This window comes from Neolamprologus brichardi, chromosome 1 (genome assembly GCF_056152115.1).
Source record: "Neolamprologus brichardi isolate AB-2024 chromosome 1, ASM5615211v1, whole genome shotgun sequence".
Lineage (NCBI taxonomy): Eukaryota > Metazoa > Chordata > Actinopteri > Cichliformes > Cichlidae > Neolamprologus > Neolamprologus brichardi.
The window spans coordinates 44,598,860-44,617,020 of NC_142104.1; the positions used below are offsets into that span (position 1 = coordinate 44,598,860).

At 40.8% G+C, this 18,161-nt stretch overlaps 1 protein-coding gene across 1 annotated transcript; it reads right to left on the reverse strand.

The window, feature by feature from the left end:
• Nucleotides 1–387: 387 nt before the first annotated feature.
• On the reverse strand, nucleotides 388–12,327 carry tollip (toll interacting protein). Its single transcript, XM_087843056.1, has 6 exons — nucleotides 12,165–12,327; nucleotides 5,135–5,284; nucleotides 4,387–4,569; nucleotides 1,190–1,342; nucleotides 747–831; nucleotides 388–669 (listed from the first exon to the last, which is right to left on the reverse strand). The coding sequence occupies exons 1-6, from the start codon at nucleotides 12,195–12,197 to the stop codon at nucleotides 446–448; spliced, it is 828 nt and encodes a 275-aa protein (XP_087699182.1). The 5' UTR covers nucleotides 12,198–12,327; the 3' UTR covers nucleotides 388–445.
• Nucleotides 12,328–18,161: the final 5,834 nt, after the last annotated feature.

Here is an 18,161-nt window from a genome sequence, read left to right on the forward strand (position 1 = left end):
TAGTCATTCACTCATTATTATTACTGCATACATTTCTATATATATACACAATGAATGATTTGAAATGCACTACACACTTTACAGATACCAATAATACAGGAGGTTGTGATTTACTGTAGTTATGGCAGGTGCAAAACAAACTGTTTACAAAAGCATCAACATGAATATCTGGTGGGCTGTGAAAATCTGATCCTGTGATTAGAGGGGAGAACACCCACTGAGTGGCTACACCAAAACGACTCTGTCAGAACTCGGGAGCAGAGTTGTGTTTAAGCACTAGGGACCTTATTTGAACTGGAAACAAAGACCTCAGCTGCTGCTGCAGTGTGTGAGAGTATGACTGTGGGAGGACTATAAACATGTCTATAAGAGAAGGGGCGGAGACTACTTTCACTGTGAATGCATGCATCTGTTAGCATGTCTGGTATCAGACTGTCTTGTATAGTTAGAGCTCCTCAGCCATCTGCAGCAGAGAGTTGATGGCAGCATCCTTGTTGCCTTGCTGTGCGTCCAGTACAGTGCGAACCACCTCTTTATCCAGGTTGGGGAACATGTCCTGCAGAGCCTTAAGGTCCTGCTCAGTGCATGGTAGGCCCTGGTTCCCAATTGCTGGCATGGTAGTTGGCACTGCCATAGGCATCATGCCCTGGTTGTAGACTGCAGGAACTCCTGGGAACACAGATGACACGGCTTATACAAGAACCAGCTTTGAACTTATTAGATACCTGACTGACTAACTGACTGACCTGTGATGGGCACGTATCCCACTCCTTGTTGATACACAGATGGCATGAAGACAACAGGCTGAGTCATCATTCCTGCTGGTAAAGACTGGCACAAAGACGGGTTAACACTTTCACTTCATGGAAATAAATGAAACAGAAATGAAAGATGCTTTTCAACATATTTCCTGACAGTGAAGCAACACTCGATCATTTTTAAAGCCTTTTCCTTGAAACTAATTAAAAATTAATAATATATATTAGAGGCTATCATGTTCCAAGCTTTCAAGATTCGTTTTGTTACAATATACAAAACAATTTATGGAAACTGTGTCACTGTCCAAATACTTGTGGGAATAATAAACTGACTGTGTATCCATAGTAACAGCATAACCTAAACTAGATCTGTGATTTAACACAGACGTGTGATCCATCTTATCTGATGAAGGGTGCGTGTATGTCCTCACAGTAAAAGACATAACCAGGTTGATCATGCCCTCCTTGTCGTCACCCTGCCGTCCACTCAGGCTGAACCACTCATCCACCACTCTGCCCTCCCTCAGGCCTTCAGGGATGGTGACATGTGTCCACGCTATCCTGTCATCCATAGAAAATGCTCTCTGTACATCAGCAGAAACACATGCAAACAATTATCAGGTCAGTGGAGAAATGCAAACGTATACTGCTGGATCATTAACAGCATATCAGAGTTCAAATCCAACGGTTTCTTCATGTGTAAGACTTTAAGACAGGAAATTACCAGAGTATGAAAACAATTCACTCAGCCCAGAATATAAGATGTGACCAAAACGTTCTGGGAAGAGGCCCGTAACAAACACCCTGCCTGATTTAAATGTAGCTGTCTCTCCTTCAAGCTTGTTTGGCACCAAATATCAACAACAGTTTAAGGTAAAGACCCTACAAGAAAACCGCTTCTGAGCGAGCACTTGGTGAAGGAAAAACTCCCTTTAACACAAAGAAACCTCCAGCAGAACTAGGCTCAGTGAGGGGCGGCCATCTTTAAAAAATTTATTAATTAAAAGAAAAACTGCCAGTCACTGATGTGCTGATGTCATTTCACCATAGACCTCAAGCAGATAAACTTTCAACTTCTGTTTCAAATTGACCACATTTTGTGATAATGGATCATAACTGGGTCTCTTGTTGGTGCCAAGCAGTTTGGAGAACATCCAGCACGTATTTCAGAAGAACAAGTACAAAGGGAAATAACAGGACTTCCCCCGAGACATCTAAGAAGTCATGCTGAAGATGGTCCAGAGGCGCATTGGAACATGATCTTTAGATTTTATAGGCCTTTTGATTACACCCTATATCATAGGTGTCAAACTCTGGCCCGCGGGCCAAATTTGGCCCGCAGCCTAATTACATTTGGCCCGCAAAGCCATACCAAATTTTTATTAGAGCTGGCCTACTGGTATTATACAGCTAATATATATATTGTTTAGTATTAAGCTTTGCTAGTTCCATATTCAGTTTTTCAGCAAAATGTGTTTGAGTCCATAAGAAAAGATTCATTCTTATATCTGGAGGAATAAATATATTTCAATAAATATTAATGTTAGCCCGCGACTTTGTTCCAGTTATGAATTTTGGCCCACTGTGTATTTGAGTTTGACACCCCTGCCCTATATTATCAATAAATATGCACTGTTGATAGAGACAGAATGTAAGAAAACATACTTTCATGTTTCACTGGTTTTATAACTTGTGCAATCAGATGTTTGAATTATAAATAAAGGTTATCTAAATAATCGTCAGGGCAACAAAAGGCTGAAAAAGTAAAAAAATACAGCTGGAGGAACTTAAGTGACACGGTTAAATGGCAACAGGTGAGTGTTTGATTGGTTATAAGAAGAACATCTTAGAAGAGTTTCTCAAAAGTAAAGATGGGCGAGGGTTCATCCATCGGCAAAACTGTACAAATTGTGAAACAATTCCAGAATAATGTTCCTCAACATAACATTTTCTTTGAATATCTCATCGTCTAATATACACAGTAATGGACTCCAGATTCATCTGTGTTTAAGGGAAAAGGCTGAACATCAACACTGAGGTCTTGTCCCTGCAGTGGCAGCGAGAGCCCAGCAGGCTGTCAGGGCTCAGGAACACTTTCTGAAATTGTTTGACACAGTTTTTCAAAATCAATGTTTAAAGTAGTTTCAACTGTAGTTTCATTTACTTTGTCCATCCTTGACAACACATTTCCTCATTTGAAGGCTGAAACTACAGAAACAAGGTGCGAGGAGGATTTTAACACAATAGCACTGACACGGCATCATGTCCAGGAATACTGTGCAAATTAAATCTAAGCATGAAAGCAGCCCAGACAGTTTTCCCTGAAATCTTAAGTAAAAAATGACTGCTTAACAAATAACCTCGTAACTTTTTAGTAGCGTTCACAATACTGTCACATAATAAAACTGAAAACAATATTCAGGTTATTCAAAGTCATTTCCATCCACCATTTCATCCCCCTGACTGTAGAGCTAGAGGAGTATCCCTGTAACCTCCACAGAGTTGTTTATTGGGGTAGCACATGACCAGCTGCTAATCTCCACCTCTGTAGCCTGTTTGTACTCAACAATGTGTTTCTGCCTCCAAGTGGTAAAAGACAAACAATTTCTTTCACCTTTAGAAGGAAGAGTGTTCTTGCATATTTGGTATAGTCCTGTGCTTTATTGGAGGATGTTGAAGTAGCTCCTTTTAGGTAGGAACTCCTTTGAGGCTGGATTGTATTCTGTTTTTAAATCACATTGCATCAGATTTTCTCTTACAAATGCAGTTTGTTTTTTGGATGATACCGTACAGGTGCACCAGTGGATGACCTATTATGTTTTTCTTTTATATATATATATATATCTATATGGCTTTATGTTTGATAGGGACAATGACGGAAAGAGAGAGGGGAAGACATGCAGCAAAGGGTCTCAGGTCGGACTCGAACCTGGTCTCTCAGCTTTGCTGCATATGCTCCGCTGCTCATTCCAGTGAGATAAACCGATGCCCGACACATTATGTTGTTCTAATTGTGTTCCATCTTCTTCTTATATTCCTCCTATTTTCTCCCTGCTTCTTTTTTCTTTCTGTCCTCTGACTGTCAGCTCTGTTATTGCCATATTTCACAGCTTTTGGCCATACTACCTTGAGCATGCCCAGGTCAGACCAGGTTAACAGCCTGAGCATACCAGGTATGTATGCTTGGCTTGTCTGGTCTTGGCTCATCTACTAACCTGAAAGGTTGGTGGTTTAATCCCTAGCTGCTCCAATCTGCATGGCAAATATCCTTGGGCAAGATACTAACCGCAAGTTAACCTCCAATGTAACAGTTTGTAACAGTTTGTAACAGTTTGTAACAGTTTGTAACAGTTTGTAACAGTCACACCCACATCAGAGTGTGACTGTTACAAAGCACTTAAGAATAAAAAAGTGCTTCTATGAACGGATGAATAGAAACATGTTTTAAAGTAGAAAAGTGCTATATAAGAACCAGTCCACTTACCTGCACAATATGATAACATGAAACAGACAAATAGATAAAATGAAAAAAAGAAGAAACACAAATAAGAAGACCCTATACAGCTCATCTTTGAAAAGCTGTGCCCATGTCTAACCATTCAGCAGAGAAGCTCTGTGACCTCCTCACCTCATCAAAGATCTCCAAGTAGAAAGAGTCAACCCCAGGAGGCACCGTGCACTGGATCACCTTGTTCCAGCGTGGGTTTTTGGCTCCATTATGAGCAGTTGGTGTCTCATAGACAGCATAGCCCAGTCTGATCCTACAGTATGGATCCATTCGGGTCATACCATAGTTTTTAGCCAGTTTGGCCTACACAATAAAACAAGACAGGTGGCTTCAATTAACTGATTAATTTCAGATTCGTGTATTACAGTATAGCTAGCACGTGTACTCCTGTATTTAATCTAAGTTACACACGAAAACACAAACACTAAAACTTAGTTTAGTTGATCAAGATCCCCATTAGCTCCTGTAATAGCAGCAGCTACTCTTCCTGGGGTCTGAGGAACTTTTTAACCAAAACGTTTTTCAGACATAAAACATGAACTTCATGAAAGACAAAGATCCATGCCACCATTGGGTTACACTGACCTCTGCATTAGACTAGTTCAACAAGGAGGTAACAAAATAAACCTGTCTGTCAACAGCACAAAGAATATGGATGAAGATCCAAAAAAATAAAGTTTGTTATAAAGAATTTGTGGCACTTTGGCTATAATGACTTTTCGGTTAAAATTTAGAACTTAACAAACTAAACAAGAAGCTTTTATGTGTAACATAAAAGAACAAGCTGTTGGTGTGTATATTTTATCCACAATGGTACAAATACTGTAATGAAATCCAGTTGCACTTCTAATAGTGAAGCTGTGCTCACCTGGACCACTGTAATGCTAAGCCGTCCTACAGTGCTTATGGAGCCTCCGTACTGCAGCTGCCTGGCTGCCTGCGCATCCAGCTGGACCTGCTGCTGCTGCTGAGTGGGAGTGATTCGCAGAAAATCCTGTGGAAGCTCCCCAATATACACCTGAATACAAAGACACAGGGATTAAGAGTGACTCTGCGCAGTCACTGAGGGAGACAGTTAAACATGATATACTCCACGAGATTACGTCGAGACATTAATGATAATAATTTCAACCGATGATCATGTTCTTAACCAGGACGTCGACTCCTGACAGCAAAAAACTGGTTTAAGTTTTACCCAGAAAAACTGCCACTTGTTTTTCAGCAGCATACAGGGGGTTGGAGGGAGAGAGGATTGCTTGGTGCTGTACTAAGAGAGATACTAATTCATGCAAATCATTTAACATTGTATGTATTTTTTGAGAGAAAGAAAAGAACAAAATATAATCTATGGAAGAGAAACCAAAAGTTACTGACATGTAGTATGTAGTATTGCCATATAAGTTAAATATGGGATAAATGAAGTGCTTATTGAAACTAAGATGAAGGCGAAGAGGAGAACAAGTGGAAAACAAATGAAGTCCTCGAGCAGGGTGATCCAACCCTGAATACAAACTCAGAGCTGGTTCCACAGGAGACGGTCAAGTAAGCTAGAAGCTCTGCCCCAGTTTTGAAATCTCTAGGAACCACAAATAAGGCTGCACTCTGAGAGGAAAGTGCTCTATTGAGAAAATATAGTATTATACGGAGCCCCCAGGGGACATGGGAGAAAAAAACATTAAGACGGACTTTTGCGAGATCTCGCAAAACAAACTCGGGATCTCGCAAATGTTTTAGCTGCATTCTGCGGAGGCCGCCAGCTTGAAGCCGACCGGGAGGTCGAGGCACGATGTGCCGGGAAAGCGGTGTTCCTCCCGGCTGTAGTAGGCCTTGACCTCCCGTTAGCTTCAAGATGGCGGGTGTCAGATCTCCGAAAACGTCGGAGCACTTTTGCAAATACGTGATGTCTTGTAAACCGAGCAGGTATCTGACGTTTACACAACTACATTCACGCCTCAAAATATCTTAAAAGTGTATTTTGTGACCCAGAAAGAGAAATATTACAACTAAGTAGCTGCCGCCATTGTTGGAATTCAACTTTTGGGAGATCTCGCAATCCCGAGTTTGTTTTGCGAGATCTCGCAAAAGTCTGTCTTAATTTTTTTTTCTCCCATGTCCCCTGCGGGGCTCCGTAGTATTATGAGGTCTTTATAGTGTATATTCATTCAGGTCTTTGTATTTCAGAGGAAGAATTTTAAATTGGTTAGAATGTAAAACAAAAAAATACCGTATTTACCGCACTATAAGGCACACGTAAAATCCTTAAAACTTCACAAAAATCGACAGTGTGCCTTATGTATGAATTTTGGTTTGTGCTGACTGACCTTGAACCGGTTTTATGTGGCACACGATGCTCAGAAATCTGTCAAAAATGTTTTTTAGAGGAGCATTACGGTTACTGTTGCCAGGAGCATCGCGGAGTAATACGTACTATGCTTCAACACAACATTCCCGTGTTGTGTGTGTATAACGACTCCAAAATGGCACCCGCGAAGAGACACGCTTACGAAGCGTATTTTAACCTTCGAGCAATTATGCAGAAGAGAATGGAAACAGAGCAGCTGCGAGACAATTCGGCATTAATGAGTCAGTGGTGCGCAAGTGGAGGAAGCAAGAAGATGACCTAAAACAAGTAAAGAAGACCAAAAGGAGTTTCCGAGGGAACAAGGCGCGATGGCCACAGTTAGAGGACAAAACTGAACAGTGGGTTATTGAACAGAGAACAGCAGGTAGAAGTGTCTCTACAGTCTCTATTCGACTCAAGGCAACAGCGGCAGCACGTGACATGCAGATCGGCTTTCGAGGGGGACCTTCTTGGTACTTCCGTTTTATGAAAAGGCATAATCTCTCAATCCGCACAAGAACTACTGTCTCACAGCAACTGCCAAACGATTACAGAGAAAAGTTGGTCATTTTCAGCACCTACTGCCAGAATGAGATCACTGAAAAGAAGATCAGAACACATCACTAACATGGACGAGGTCCCCCTCACCTTTGACATCCCCGTGAACCGTACTGTTGAGAAAACAGGCACCAGTACGGTATCTATACGCACCACAGGGAACGAGGAGTCATCCTCCACTGTAGTTCTGGGCTGCCAAGCTAATGGCCAGAAACTACCACCCATGGTCATTTTCAAGAGGAAGATTTTACCAACAGAAAATTTTCCGGCCAGCGTCATTGTGAAGGCTAACTCAAAGGGCTGGATGGACGAGGAGAAGATGAGCGAGTGGCTGAGTTTATGTCAAGAGACCGGGTGGCTTTTTCCACAAATCTCCATCTCTTTTGATCCACGACTCCATGCGCGCCCATCTCACCGAGGCTGTCCAAACCCAAGTGAAGCAAACTAATTCGGAGCTTGCCGTCATTCCGGGTGGATTAACCAAAGAACTCCAACCACTAGATATTGGTCGTTCAAAGTTAAATTATGAGCTGCATGGGAGCATTGGATGACAGAAGGCGAACACACGTTCACCAAAACAGGGAGGCAACGCCGAGCGAGTTACGCCGCTATCTGCCAATGGATCGTGGATGCTTGGGCTAAGGTATCGGTCTCAAGTGTTGTCCGAGCTTTCACGAAGGCTGGAATAATCCCTGAACAGCTAAGTAACAGCAACGAGACTGATTCAGATAACGATGAGAGGGATCCGGGCATGCTTGATGCCGGAATTGCCCAGCTGTTTAACTCAGACACTGAAGGTGAAGAGTTTGATGGAATTGTGGAAGTTGAATGAACTGAAAAAGTAAGTGTATTGTTCAATATTTAATGTTAACAATGTTAATAGTTACTGTGAATGAGTTGGTTTAACTAATCCGATTGTTTTATTTTGCTGAATGCACTTTAAACGCCTTTTAATCCGGCGTGAGAGGGATCCGGGCATGCTTGATGCCGGAATTGCCGAGCTGTTTACCGTAACTCAGTGGAAGTTGAATGTACTGGAAACGTAAGTGTATTGTTCAATATTTAATGTGTTACAGCTTAACAGTGTTAAGAGTTACTATGAATGAGCTTAATAAAGGTCGAGTTATCTGACTGTTTTGTTTGTCTTAATGCGTCATATAATACGACGCGCCTTATGTATGAAAACAGAGCCAGTCTTCAACAGTGCGCTTTATAATCTGGTGCGCCTTATAGTGCGGTAAATACGGTACTGTAACCTTATTTTGGGGCAAAGTCAATAAATATTTGAAGCAGTTTTTATCTTATTTGACTGGTGATGTACTAGTGACGACAGAAATGTAAGTTAATTTAGATAATGCTTCAAAAGTACTACCTGAAAAAGTCCCCAGAGGTATTTCTAGGTTACTGCAAGAGTGGCAAGAGTCCCGTCTACAAGCAGGACTTCGGTTAACGTTACATTCTTAGACACCTGTATTCAAATGAGGGTTGGTAGACTTAATCGTGTTTTACATATCAGCATCCTAATTTGAACTCTAACTAGCAGGTACAACCTACAGTCAATTAAGTGAGTCATGATGAGACAGGTTTTTTGGTTTGGTTTGGTTTTTTTTTTTTAAACTTTTGTTGATTTATATGTATGGCTCACTTGGAAGACATGTTGGTGATGCTGCTGAATTTTAGTTAGCTACACTTAGGTCCATCACTTGTTGTAGAGAGACTCAGGTTTTGTAGTTATCTAGACCACTACAGTTGAAAATCCTTTCAATCAATGACTGTCACTGCAGCATGCGTGATGTCACAAACATCACCACATGCTTTAGTTTGTTTTTTCTGCATAATAGCCTCATAACAGCCTTCCTTGCTGTCATCTGACATCTCTTGGGTTTCATATTCAAAATTACAGTGAAAAGTTACAGAATACAAAATTCTTCACTCTGAATCAACTTCAGATATTATGGCTGCTTTATTTGACATGTAATAACAATGCAACAGGCCCCATTTAACCTGTATAAAAACAATTAATTCCAACATTTTTGGTAAAAACTCTAGAATTAAAACTTAAGGTATGCATTGTGATCACATATTGTCCGATTTAAAATCCAATGTGGTGGTTTACAGAGAGAAGACTTTGTCCAACAAATTCTAACTATATAATGACGGATCTTTTTACTGCTCTGACCAATCCAAATGAATTCACTCAGTGGGTGAAATGCTGCTAGCAGCATGAGTCTTTTTCCTCAGTCATTATAGCCGACTATATCTCTCACTTTCTGTCTTCCACGAGTGAAACTGTACAAGAAAGAAGGAGCAAGGAATGTAGCCATAAAAAACTGCAAGACATAGTGGGGTAAATCAGTTTGTCTTCATCTACCCGAATAAACACAGAAAATGATGCCAACTTATTGTTGCTAAGAGCAGGATGCAAGGGCGTAGATTTGGCATGGACGGCAGGGACATGTCCCCACCAATAATTTGATCTCTTCGAGTAAAGAAAAACAAACCCGATAGAAAGAAAAAAAACATCTGTCAGCGTCTCATTCACCCAGCGGTGCAGAAAGAGTTAAATTACGTTCTCTACTGGAGTCCTACGTCATGTGACAAATATGGCCAATGTGATTGGCTGAGCCTTTCAGGGAGCTCTGTTTAGTTTCAGCAGCGGCAAGCCTGCGCTGCGAGGAGGAGAGGAGGACGGCAGCAAAGAGGAAGAACCCGGATATAAGAAAGTATTTTTCAAAGAAACCTGTAAGTCACTTAAAGTCAAGTTCACTCATAAAATGTGTCATAATAACGTTACAGGCTATGCTAGGCTTTGGCCCACATCAGTCTAAAACTGTATGTACCCATTAATAACGTGTTTTGGAAACTAACTGCACAACAGGCAGCACTATTAGTTCTCTCAGTCTCAGAGCAGCATTTCTAATTTTGATTGAAACTGTCAGAGAAAACGGAGCCTCGAGCAGCCCGGATATTAGTTTACAGAGGCTGTTAAAATTATATGTCTAACGTTAAATGTTGGTGACACAATAATTTCATCCTAATGGCACTGACATATTCACAGGGTTCATTTTTGAGACAAAATATCATGAAGTAGTCATGATTTGGCAAATATTCCAACCAACAATGGTGATACAAGATCACAGGTGAAGCTGGGTGATGTTGGTTCATGACTGTATTTGAAGCTCATGTGTGACTGCATGTATGTGAATGTCTCACTGTTATTGATCAGGTGACAGAGGCAGCTCTGCCATGTTGTAGCTCAGAGGTGAAGAGGTCACAGGTGACTGACTGATGATTTGGTGCTGTAGATTAACTAGTATTTATTATCATGACAGTTGTCAGGCTGCTGATGTAAATTGTTTCATTAGTGTATGTTTGACAAAGAATCTGAATTGACACGTCTCACTTTTTATATGGCACGAATCCATGTGTTATTTTATCAGGTGGCAATATGTCCTAGTGCAGTCAGAGGGGAAGAGCCAAAGGTGAGGCACATCAAGCACAGAATAATAATTTTAATCTGAGGATAAAACGCAGGTACTGAGGCTGAAAGAAACTTCAGTGCTCTCAGAAGACTAAAAACATGGGTAAGGTTAACAGTGACTCGAATGAGATTAAACAATGCTGCTGTATGTCCACCAGGAGAGACTGGACAGTATACATAGATATATATATAGATATAAAACCAATATGCCAGCAGTTTATCTCAGTTAACGAGAGGAGAAAGCATGTGTGTGGCCCCTTCACATAGTGGACATTGAGTTGTTGTGTGGGGCACCAGTAGTCCATGTCTGTTGCTGTAACAGTAGTTTATGTTTAGAGTAAAACATCCCAGCTCACTGACTTGATCGGGGCAATCGTGCCTAAAATGTTGCATAATTTTGCTGAGAGATCTTTTACTTTGTGATAATCTTAGACGAGTAGTTTTATGGACAGAAACCACCAGGTCATTCAGTGTTCCCTTAGTGCTGATGTATCAGAGATGTTGGTGTACTATAACTGAAGTAATGTTGTTAAGTCCTTAAAGTCATATTCTTTTATTGTCATGACTGTATTTGAAGCTATTTTTATGTTTGTATGATATCTGATTTATATGGATTATGTCTGAAGTAAACTTAACTCTAAAATACTTTGTCATTTGTTATGTAATTCAAATGTAAAAATATGAATTGTAATTTTAAATGGTTTAAAAGCATGTAGAATAGCACATGTAAGCAAGTATATTTCTCCTTTTTTATCAAGAAGCAAAGACAAAAAGGGGAAAATAAGAAACAGGGCAGGGTTGGGTGGTTGAATCATCCGTCCCCACCAACGCCAAAACCAAATCTACGCCCTTGGCAGGATGTCTCCACACATTTCTATGTTCAACGGTATATTGAACTAAAGAATCCACGAGAAAACTTTTGTTACTTTTTAGGATTTTGTGAGTTTAAAAGAGGTAAACCCATGCCTTTAATATGTTTATCTAGCCTTTCTTCTAACATTTTAACGTAATGCTAGCACGCGGGAAATATTGGACGTGAACACCGTTTTGCTCAAGTCTCAGAACTTCATTAACTTGTAATTAGTCGGTTTATGAGTAATCATTAGATCAGCTCACCACAAATCAAAGGCTTAATGTTTTCTGACTCTTTGTAATAACAAAACATCCGGGGTCCTCTAAGCAGCAACACAGAAACTGAAATTACGCTTCCCAGATCTGAAGCACGGGAGTGAAACTGCTCTTTATCGTTTGTTGTGTAACACGGAACACGTCAGTGTTGCTGTCCTGGCAGCTTAATCCTTGAGTTGCTATTAGCTACCTAAGCTAACGCTTATCCGTTAATTACTTTCGTCGACGTTTTGAGTGACGGGTATTGAATGCTAAGCTAGTGTCAGTGCTGTAGGTCTCTGTGCAACTCTTTCCTGATCATTTAAGGAACTGCCAGAACTACAATCCAGAGTAACGCCTAGCTGTGTGCGTGCCAGTGCGAACAAACTAGACAAACACCGAGGTCGCTACCTGTCCCCTCTGGGTGCTGATGGTAGTTGCCATGTCGTCTCCTCTTTATCGGGATTTTCTATTTTTTCTTAAATCACAAGCTTACGGCGTTGAAAAACAAAACCACATATACTGTCCACTACAACGGATGTTTACCCTTCGAAAGACCTCCTCTTCCTGCTTGTTTTTTTATATATGTCATGTGACAACCAGTGTTACAGTGCTTTACCGCCACCTACTGCGTTGGAGTGGGCAATAGAACCACTCTAGCCTGCATTCAGTGGCGGTCCAAGGCTGTTTGTTTCAGTCCAACGCGTTCTCACTCCCAAAGCGTAACATTTTACGCTAGGTGACAAATCGTCAACATATTACGTTTTCGGCTACCCACCACGTTCCTAAATGACGACCTCGGAAAAATGAGGAAATGTGAGAACCGTATGGACTCAATCTACACATGTTCGCTCTTTTTCCTCAAATCGCTTAGAAACACGCTATTTAACATCATTAAAGTCATGGTTAAGGTCAGGAAAAAGGTTATGGTTAGGGCTAGGGATAAGGTTAGGTTTAGGGCTGGAATACAGGGCTGGAACGTCTATTACCGCGGGAGCGTCATTGCACTGGATTTCGGCCATAACCCACCGCGTACCATAAGAACGCCGAAGGTCTCCTTTCGCGTTCCTCAGGAACGCCGCGGGACGTGACAAAACGTCGGCATGTTACGCCTCGGGAGTGAGAACGGGCTGTTCAGTCACTCTAGCCAAACCACCTTCAAGATTTAGTTACTATAGAAGGTGAAGAGTCACCTGATCCACAAATGAATGGAATGCACTGCATTCAGTGGCGGTCCAAGGCTGTTTGGCGGCCTGGGCGAACACTCTCTCTTCCCCCCCCATAACAAACAGCAAACGACTAACAAACAGCCATCATAATTCATCATACAATGAGAATAGGACAAATCAACAATTGGCACTGACTAATTAATATTGTGCTGAACACAGTCCAAAAGATTCAGTAAGCTACAAAGGAAAGTGGCAAACTAACATAAACAAAAGTTTTCACTATCACTACTAATTAATGTTATCTCTTCTTGTATCCCTGTTGTGGCCAGTTCTATCCTCTATGTTGTTGCATGCTGGGGCAGCAGGTTGAGGGTCACAGATGCCAACAGACTAAATAAACTGATCCACAATGCCGGTAATGTTGTGGGGATGGAGCTGGGCTCTGTTAGGGTGGTGTCTGAGAGGCGAATGTTGTCCAAGATAAGGATAATCATGGATAATACCTCCCACCCATTCCATGAAGGCCTGGCTACTCACAGGAGCACGTCCAGTGAGAGACTGAGATTACCAAAAAGCACTGACCGACACAGGAAATCATTCCTGCCCGTGGCCAACTCCCTGTACAACTCCTCCATCGAATACACTGTAAACACTGCAAAAGATACACTTTTTATACACGCTCGTTTCTATTCTGTAATATTCTTGTCAATTTTCTTGATATTTATTTCTAATAACCTCTGTTAATCCTTGATATTTATAATTGAGTGATCTGTATATATTAGTGCTATTTCTTAAATGTGTAAAATTTGTAACATAAAGTATTGTTTGGAGTTTAGTCTGTTACTGTTGCTACTTTTACAATTTCTTCCTGGAGTAATTGTAACCCACATAATTTCCTTAGGGATTAATAAAGTATTCTGATTCTGACTCTGATGGTTTCAGGATGACCTGCCATTATCCAATCACACATCTGCTTACCTGCATCTTTTGCTCGGTTCTCCTCCTCTTCTTTTCTTTTTTCTAAACTGAGCACCTGATGGCTTTAAAATTTTCTTGTCCATCTTTCATTGGTTTTCATTTTGCACTCCAGTATGAACACAAATCCCCCAACCCGAGGATCACCACAACATAACCTTATAAATCTAAACCTTAGTTCACAGATTTGCTTTGTTAAGGGTTTATTTCTGGGATTTTGCACAACCCAGGATTCAAATCATGAATACATAATGGGCTTGGATTTATAACATTATATGGTAAATGGTAAATGGCCTGTATTTGTATAGCGCTTTTACTAGTCCCGCCTAGGGACCCCAAAGCGCTTTACACGTCCAGTCATCCACCCATTCACTCTCATTATAAATGAAATGGGCTCTATTTGGGAGCAGCTGGTCCATATATATATGTATACACACACACACACACACACACACACACACACACACACACACATATATATATATATATATATATATATATATATATATATATATATATCTTATATTTATTGTTTGTTTACTTGCACTGCTGTAACTCTCTCTATATACTGGACTGTATGTAGCAGAGATGACGATAAAGTTTACTTTGACTTCAGCAGCAGGCGCACTGAGGGCTCTCGTGCTCTCTTTTCGTGTATAGAATTTGAAAAAACATCGGTGCAAATGATAAGTCTGTATCATGATGTCTGGTGTTTTCGTGTTTGTTGGTTTGTTTTTATTTTGTTTTATTTCACGAGTTGTTTATTAGATGCTACTCCAGCCACCAGAGAATCCCCCGTCACCCTGCCCCTCTCCTCCCTGTGCCGCAAGCAGCAGGCGCACCTCGCAAACGGAGGGCGCCCTTACTCCCAGCAAATGGGCGATAGACAACCGATCGGTACCTATGACATTCCCAGTATGCGCTGGCATGATGTCGGGGCAGCATGAGCACGAGCAACTTTTTGTTTTTTGCCCCACCACAATGCCACCCTGGGCAACCGCCCATGTCGCCCTTATCAACTGCATTATACTGCAATGTTCTAGTCTTACTGACCATAACTACACTTTACCCTTCAAGATAAGATAAGATATCTCTTTATTGTCATTGCACAGTCATACCCAGTACAATAGTACAATAAAATTGGAAACTGTCCCGCGTCAGCAATATGCACAACTAAACGCCACAAAACACAACACAGCACACTAACAAAACAACAAGTTAAAGGGGATTTTTTTTTTAAGTGGAAGAAATGTATGAGCAAAGAAGAAAGGTAAATGAATGACTTAATAAATAAATAAATAAAGAGTGAATGTTTATTGCACTTTGATATTATTACTCAGGGAAAACCCACGCAAACACAGGGAGAACATGCAAACTCCACCTACACTGTAAAATCTAATATTGTGTTTAATTAAAAATATTAAGTTGGCTGAACTCAATTTTTTATCAATTTGTTATTAGAACTCAATTTAAGTAAGTTACCAGTACTTTTTATGCAAAAACGCTGATCAGCTCAATTTATTTGACTTGTCTTAACTTAGAAAAACTAACTAAGCTGGAAATTTTGCTTCTCAGTGCGGAAGGATGAAAGATGTGTTTTGAAAATGCCACGTCACTACCGTCCTCCTCCCTCTCGGATCAGTCCGCATGTTCATGGTGCATTTGTTATGGAATATGTTGAGCAAACCTGGAGAAGCTTCAGGTCAAGATGTTATTGTTGTCATTGCTGTGGATCTTTACCTGATACAGTGACTTGGTGAGTAAATGTTTACTCTTATTCAAACTGATTTTGTGGCTTCTCTTAGTTTAGCGCCAGGATTATAATCTTGCTAGCTAGTTAGTGTTAGCCTAGCGTTGCTGCTGCCGCTGGGCTCATGTTACTTAAAAATTAACACAGCCTTAAAAACCTTACATAAAACTATGTCTGTGAAATTTTCTGTTGATTGTTTGAAATAAAAAAGTGAGATAAGAGCCCAGACAAAATTTTTTGGGAGGTGCAGCCGTTAGGGGTGGGGTGTGGGTAGGACTGGGCGATATGACCCAAAATTCATATCTCGATATTTTTTAGCTGGATGGCGATATAAGATATATATCTCGATATTTTTTTTAAAGCCATAAAGTCAGAACAAAAAGAGAGTTCTTAGTCAAAGCTGTGTCCCAGATGTCACACAGGCACTTTTATTAACATACAGCGTAGATGTACATGAAAACATTACTCAGAAATAAATTATGAGCATTTATTAAATAATAATGCACCATAAATAAAAGAAAACAATGTTGTTTTTGTGCATAACAAAAAGCTCACAATTGTGCAGTCAAAATGTAAACTAACAGACGCTGAGCATAATAACAAAGACAGATTTCACAGCTGCTCTGTTCCCAACTTCTACTGTGTGACTGACAGCCTGGAGTTTGAAATCCGCTTATTAACCATGACTCTTAACAGGTGCCATTTGTGGTCCTTATACACACACAGTACGGTAATATTATGTTGAAGCACAGTACGTGTCACTCTGCCAGGCTCCAGACTACAGTAGCCGTAATGCTCCGACAATCCATCAAGCGGTGCAGCTCCGTAGCTTACCAAAGTCGCACTAAAACATTTTTTGACAGATTGTTGAGCGCCGTGTACATAAAATCGGTTCCCTGAGCCACATTTTGATAAATTAAGTAGATATTTGAGCATTACACAGCTACATTCTTGCCTGAAAATATCTTAAAAGTTTATTTTGTGACCCAGAAAGGGTAATCTGGGGAAAAGTAGGATCGCAGTTGTCGGAGCCTGTGTATGCGTATAATTGTTTGTACTTGTGTTCTCGTGGACTTGTGATATGTCGGAGACCAAGTACTGTTCCAATTCAAAGTACACATGAAGCCGAGAACGCGAAAAAGTCCGGGATGTGTTTTTGCTCCTCCCATGTTATCGAGCATGTATCGGGAGTGACTAGAAACATTGTGTTACATATAAACCCAGCCATATGTTAGATCTGGTCATGTTGCTTATGAGAAACATAATATATTGGAAGTTAGCTTTTAACAAGCATGTAATGATTATATTTAAATTAGGTGGTCTTGTTTTAAACACATATCTCTTTAGGCCTAAACTGACAGTGCCAATACCACACATTCAGACACAGTAGTAGATGGTGTTTTTAATACTATATGTGTTAGTCCAGGGGTGGGCAACTCCAGGCCTCGAGGGCCGGTGTCCTGCAGGTTTTAGATGTGTCCTTGAACCAACACAGCTGATTTAAATGGCTACATTAGCTCCTGCAGTTCTCCAGAGGCCTGGTAACGAACTAATCATGTGATTCAGGTGTGTTGACCCAAGGTGAGATTTAAAACCTGCAGGACACCGGCCCTCGAGGCCTGGAGTTGCCCACCCCTGTGTTAGTCTAATTTGGTTGTATGGGGTCTACATTGACCTTCTGTGTTGTAAGTTCTAATGATTTCACAGACATTAAGGATCAAATCAGCTTATAAAAATGTTCTGTTTTTTCTCCCTCTGCTTGCTTCTTCCTGTCTTCGAGGCTCGGGACCAGCACTCCTGCTGTTGGACAGAAAGACATCAGTAAGTATTTTGGTTTTCCACTATATCAGCAACTGTCAGTGACATTTATATTAATCAGGCTGAACTTTAATCATACTTTAGATCAGCCTGTTTACTTATTGTTATATTTGTGCTTTGGTTTGGGGAAGTTGTTTCTTTACTGATCTTTTCCTGTCTTCTGTTATTAGACTTGAGATGTGACTGCCGATGCTGTTGCTGGTGACTCCAGTTAATTCTACAAGACATGCTGTAAGTAAACGAACAACAGTTTGTCTGCATTTCTTGAAAGATCACATTACAAACTTAGTTTAGAGGGTCTACACTGTATATAGTGAAGTCTGCAAGTTTTCTAACAGCAACATTTGTTTTGTGCCCAAATCATTTTGCACATCATTAGAATGAAAGTTATTGGCCATGTTTGCATAGCCCTTTTTAAAATGATGCTTTCATGGCATTATTGTGTGTTGGGTGGTGGTCACGGCTATCCAGACTGACAGTGGGACGTTGAATGTCACCTCTCTGGTGGGGAGGGAGCCTGAGATTGTCTAAATGCAGAAAAACATTTTAAGGAAGCAATTAAGTTTGTGTTCCAAAAAATATGATTGTTTGCTTGCAGGACAGCAGGAGAGAAGAGTCACAGATGGTGTGGTCAGTGAAGATGGTCGCCTGCAGGTTCAAGCTCATTGCATCTCCAACCCACATCCACTGCCACTG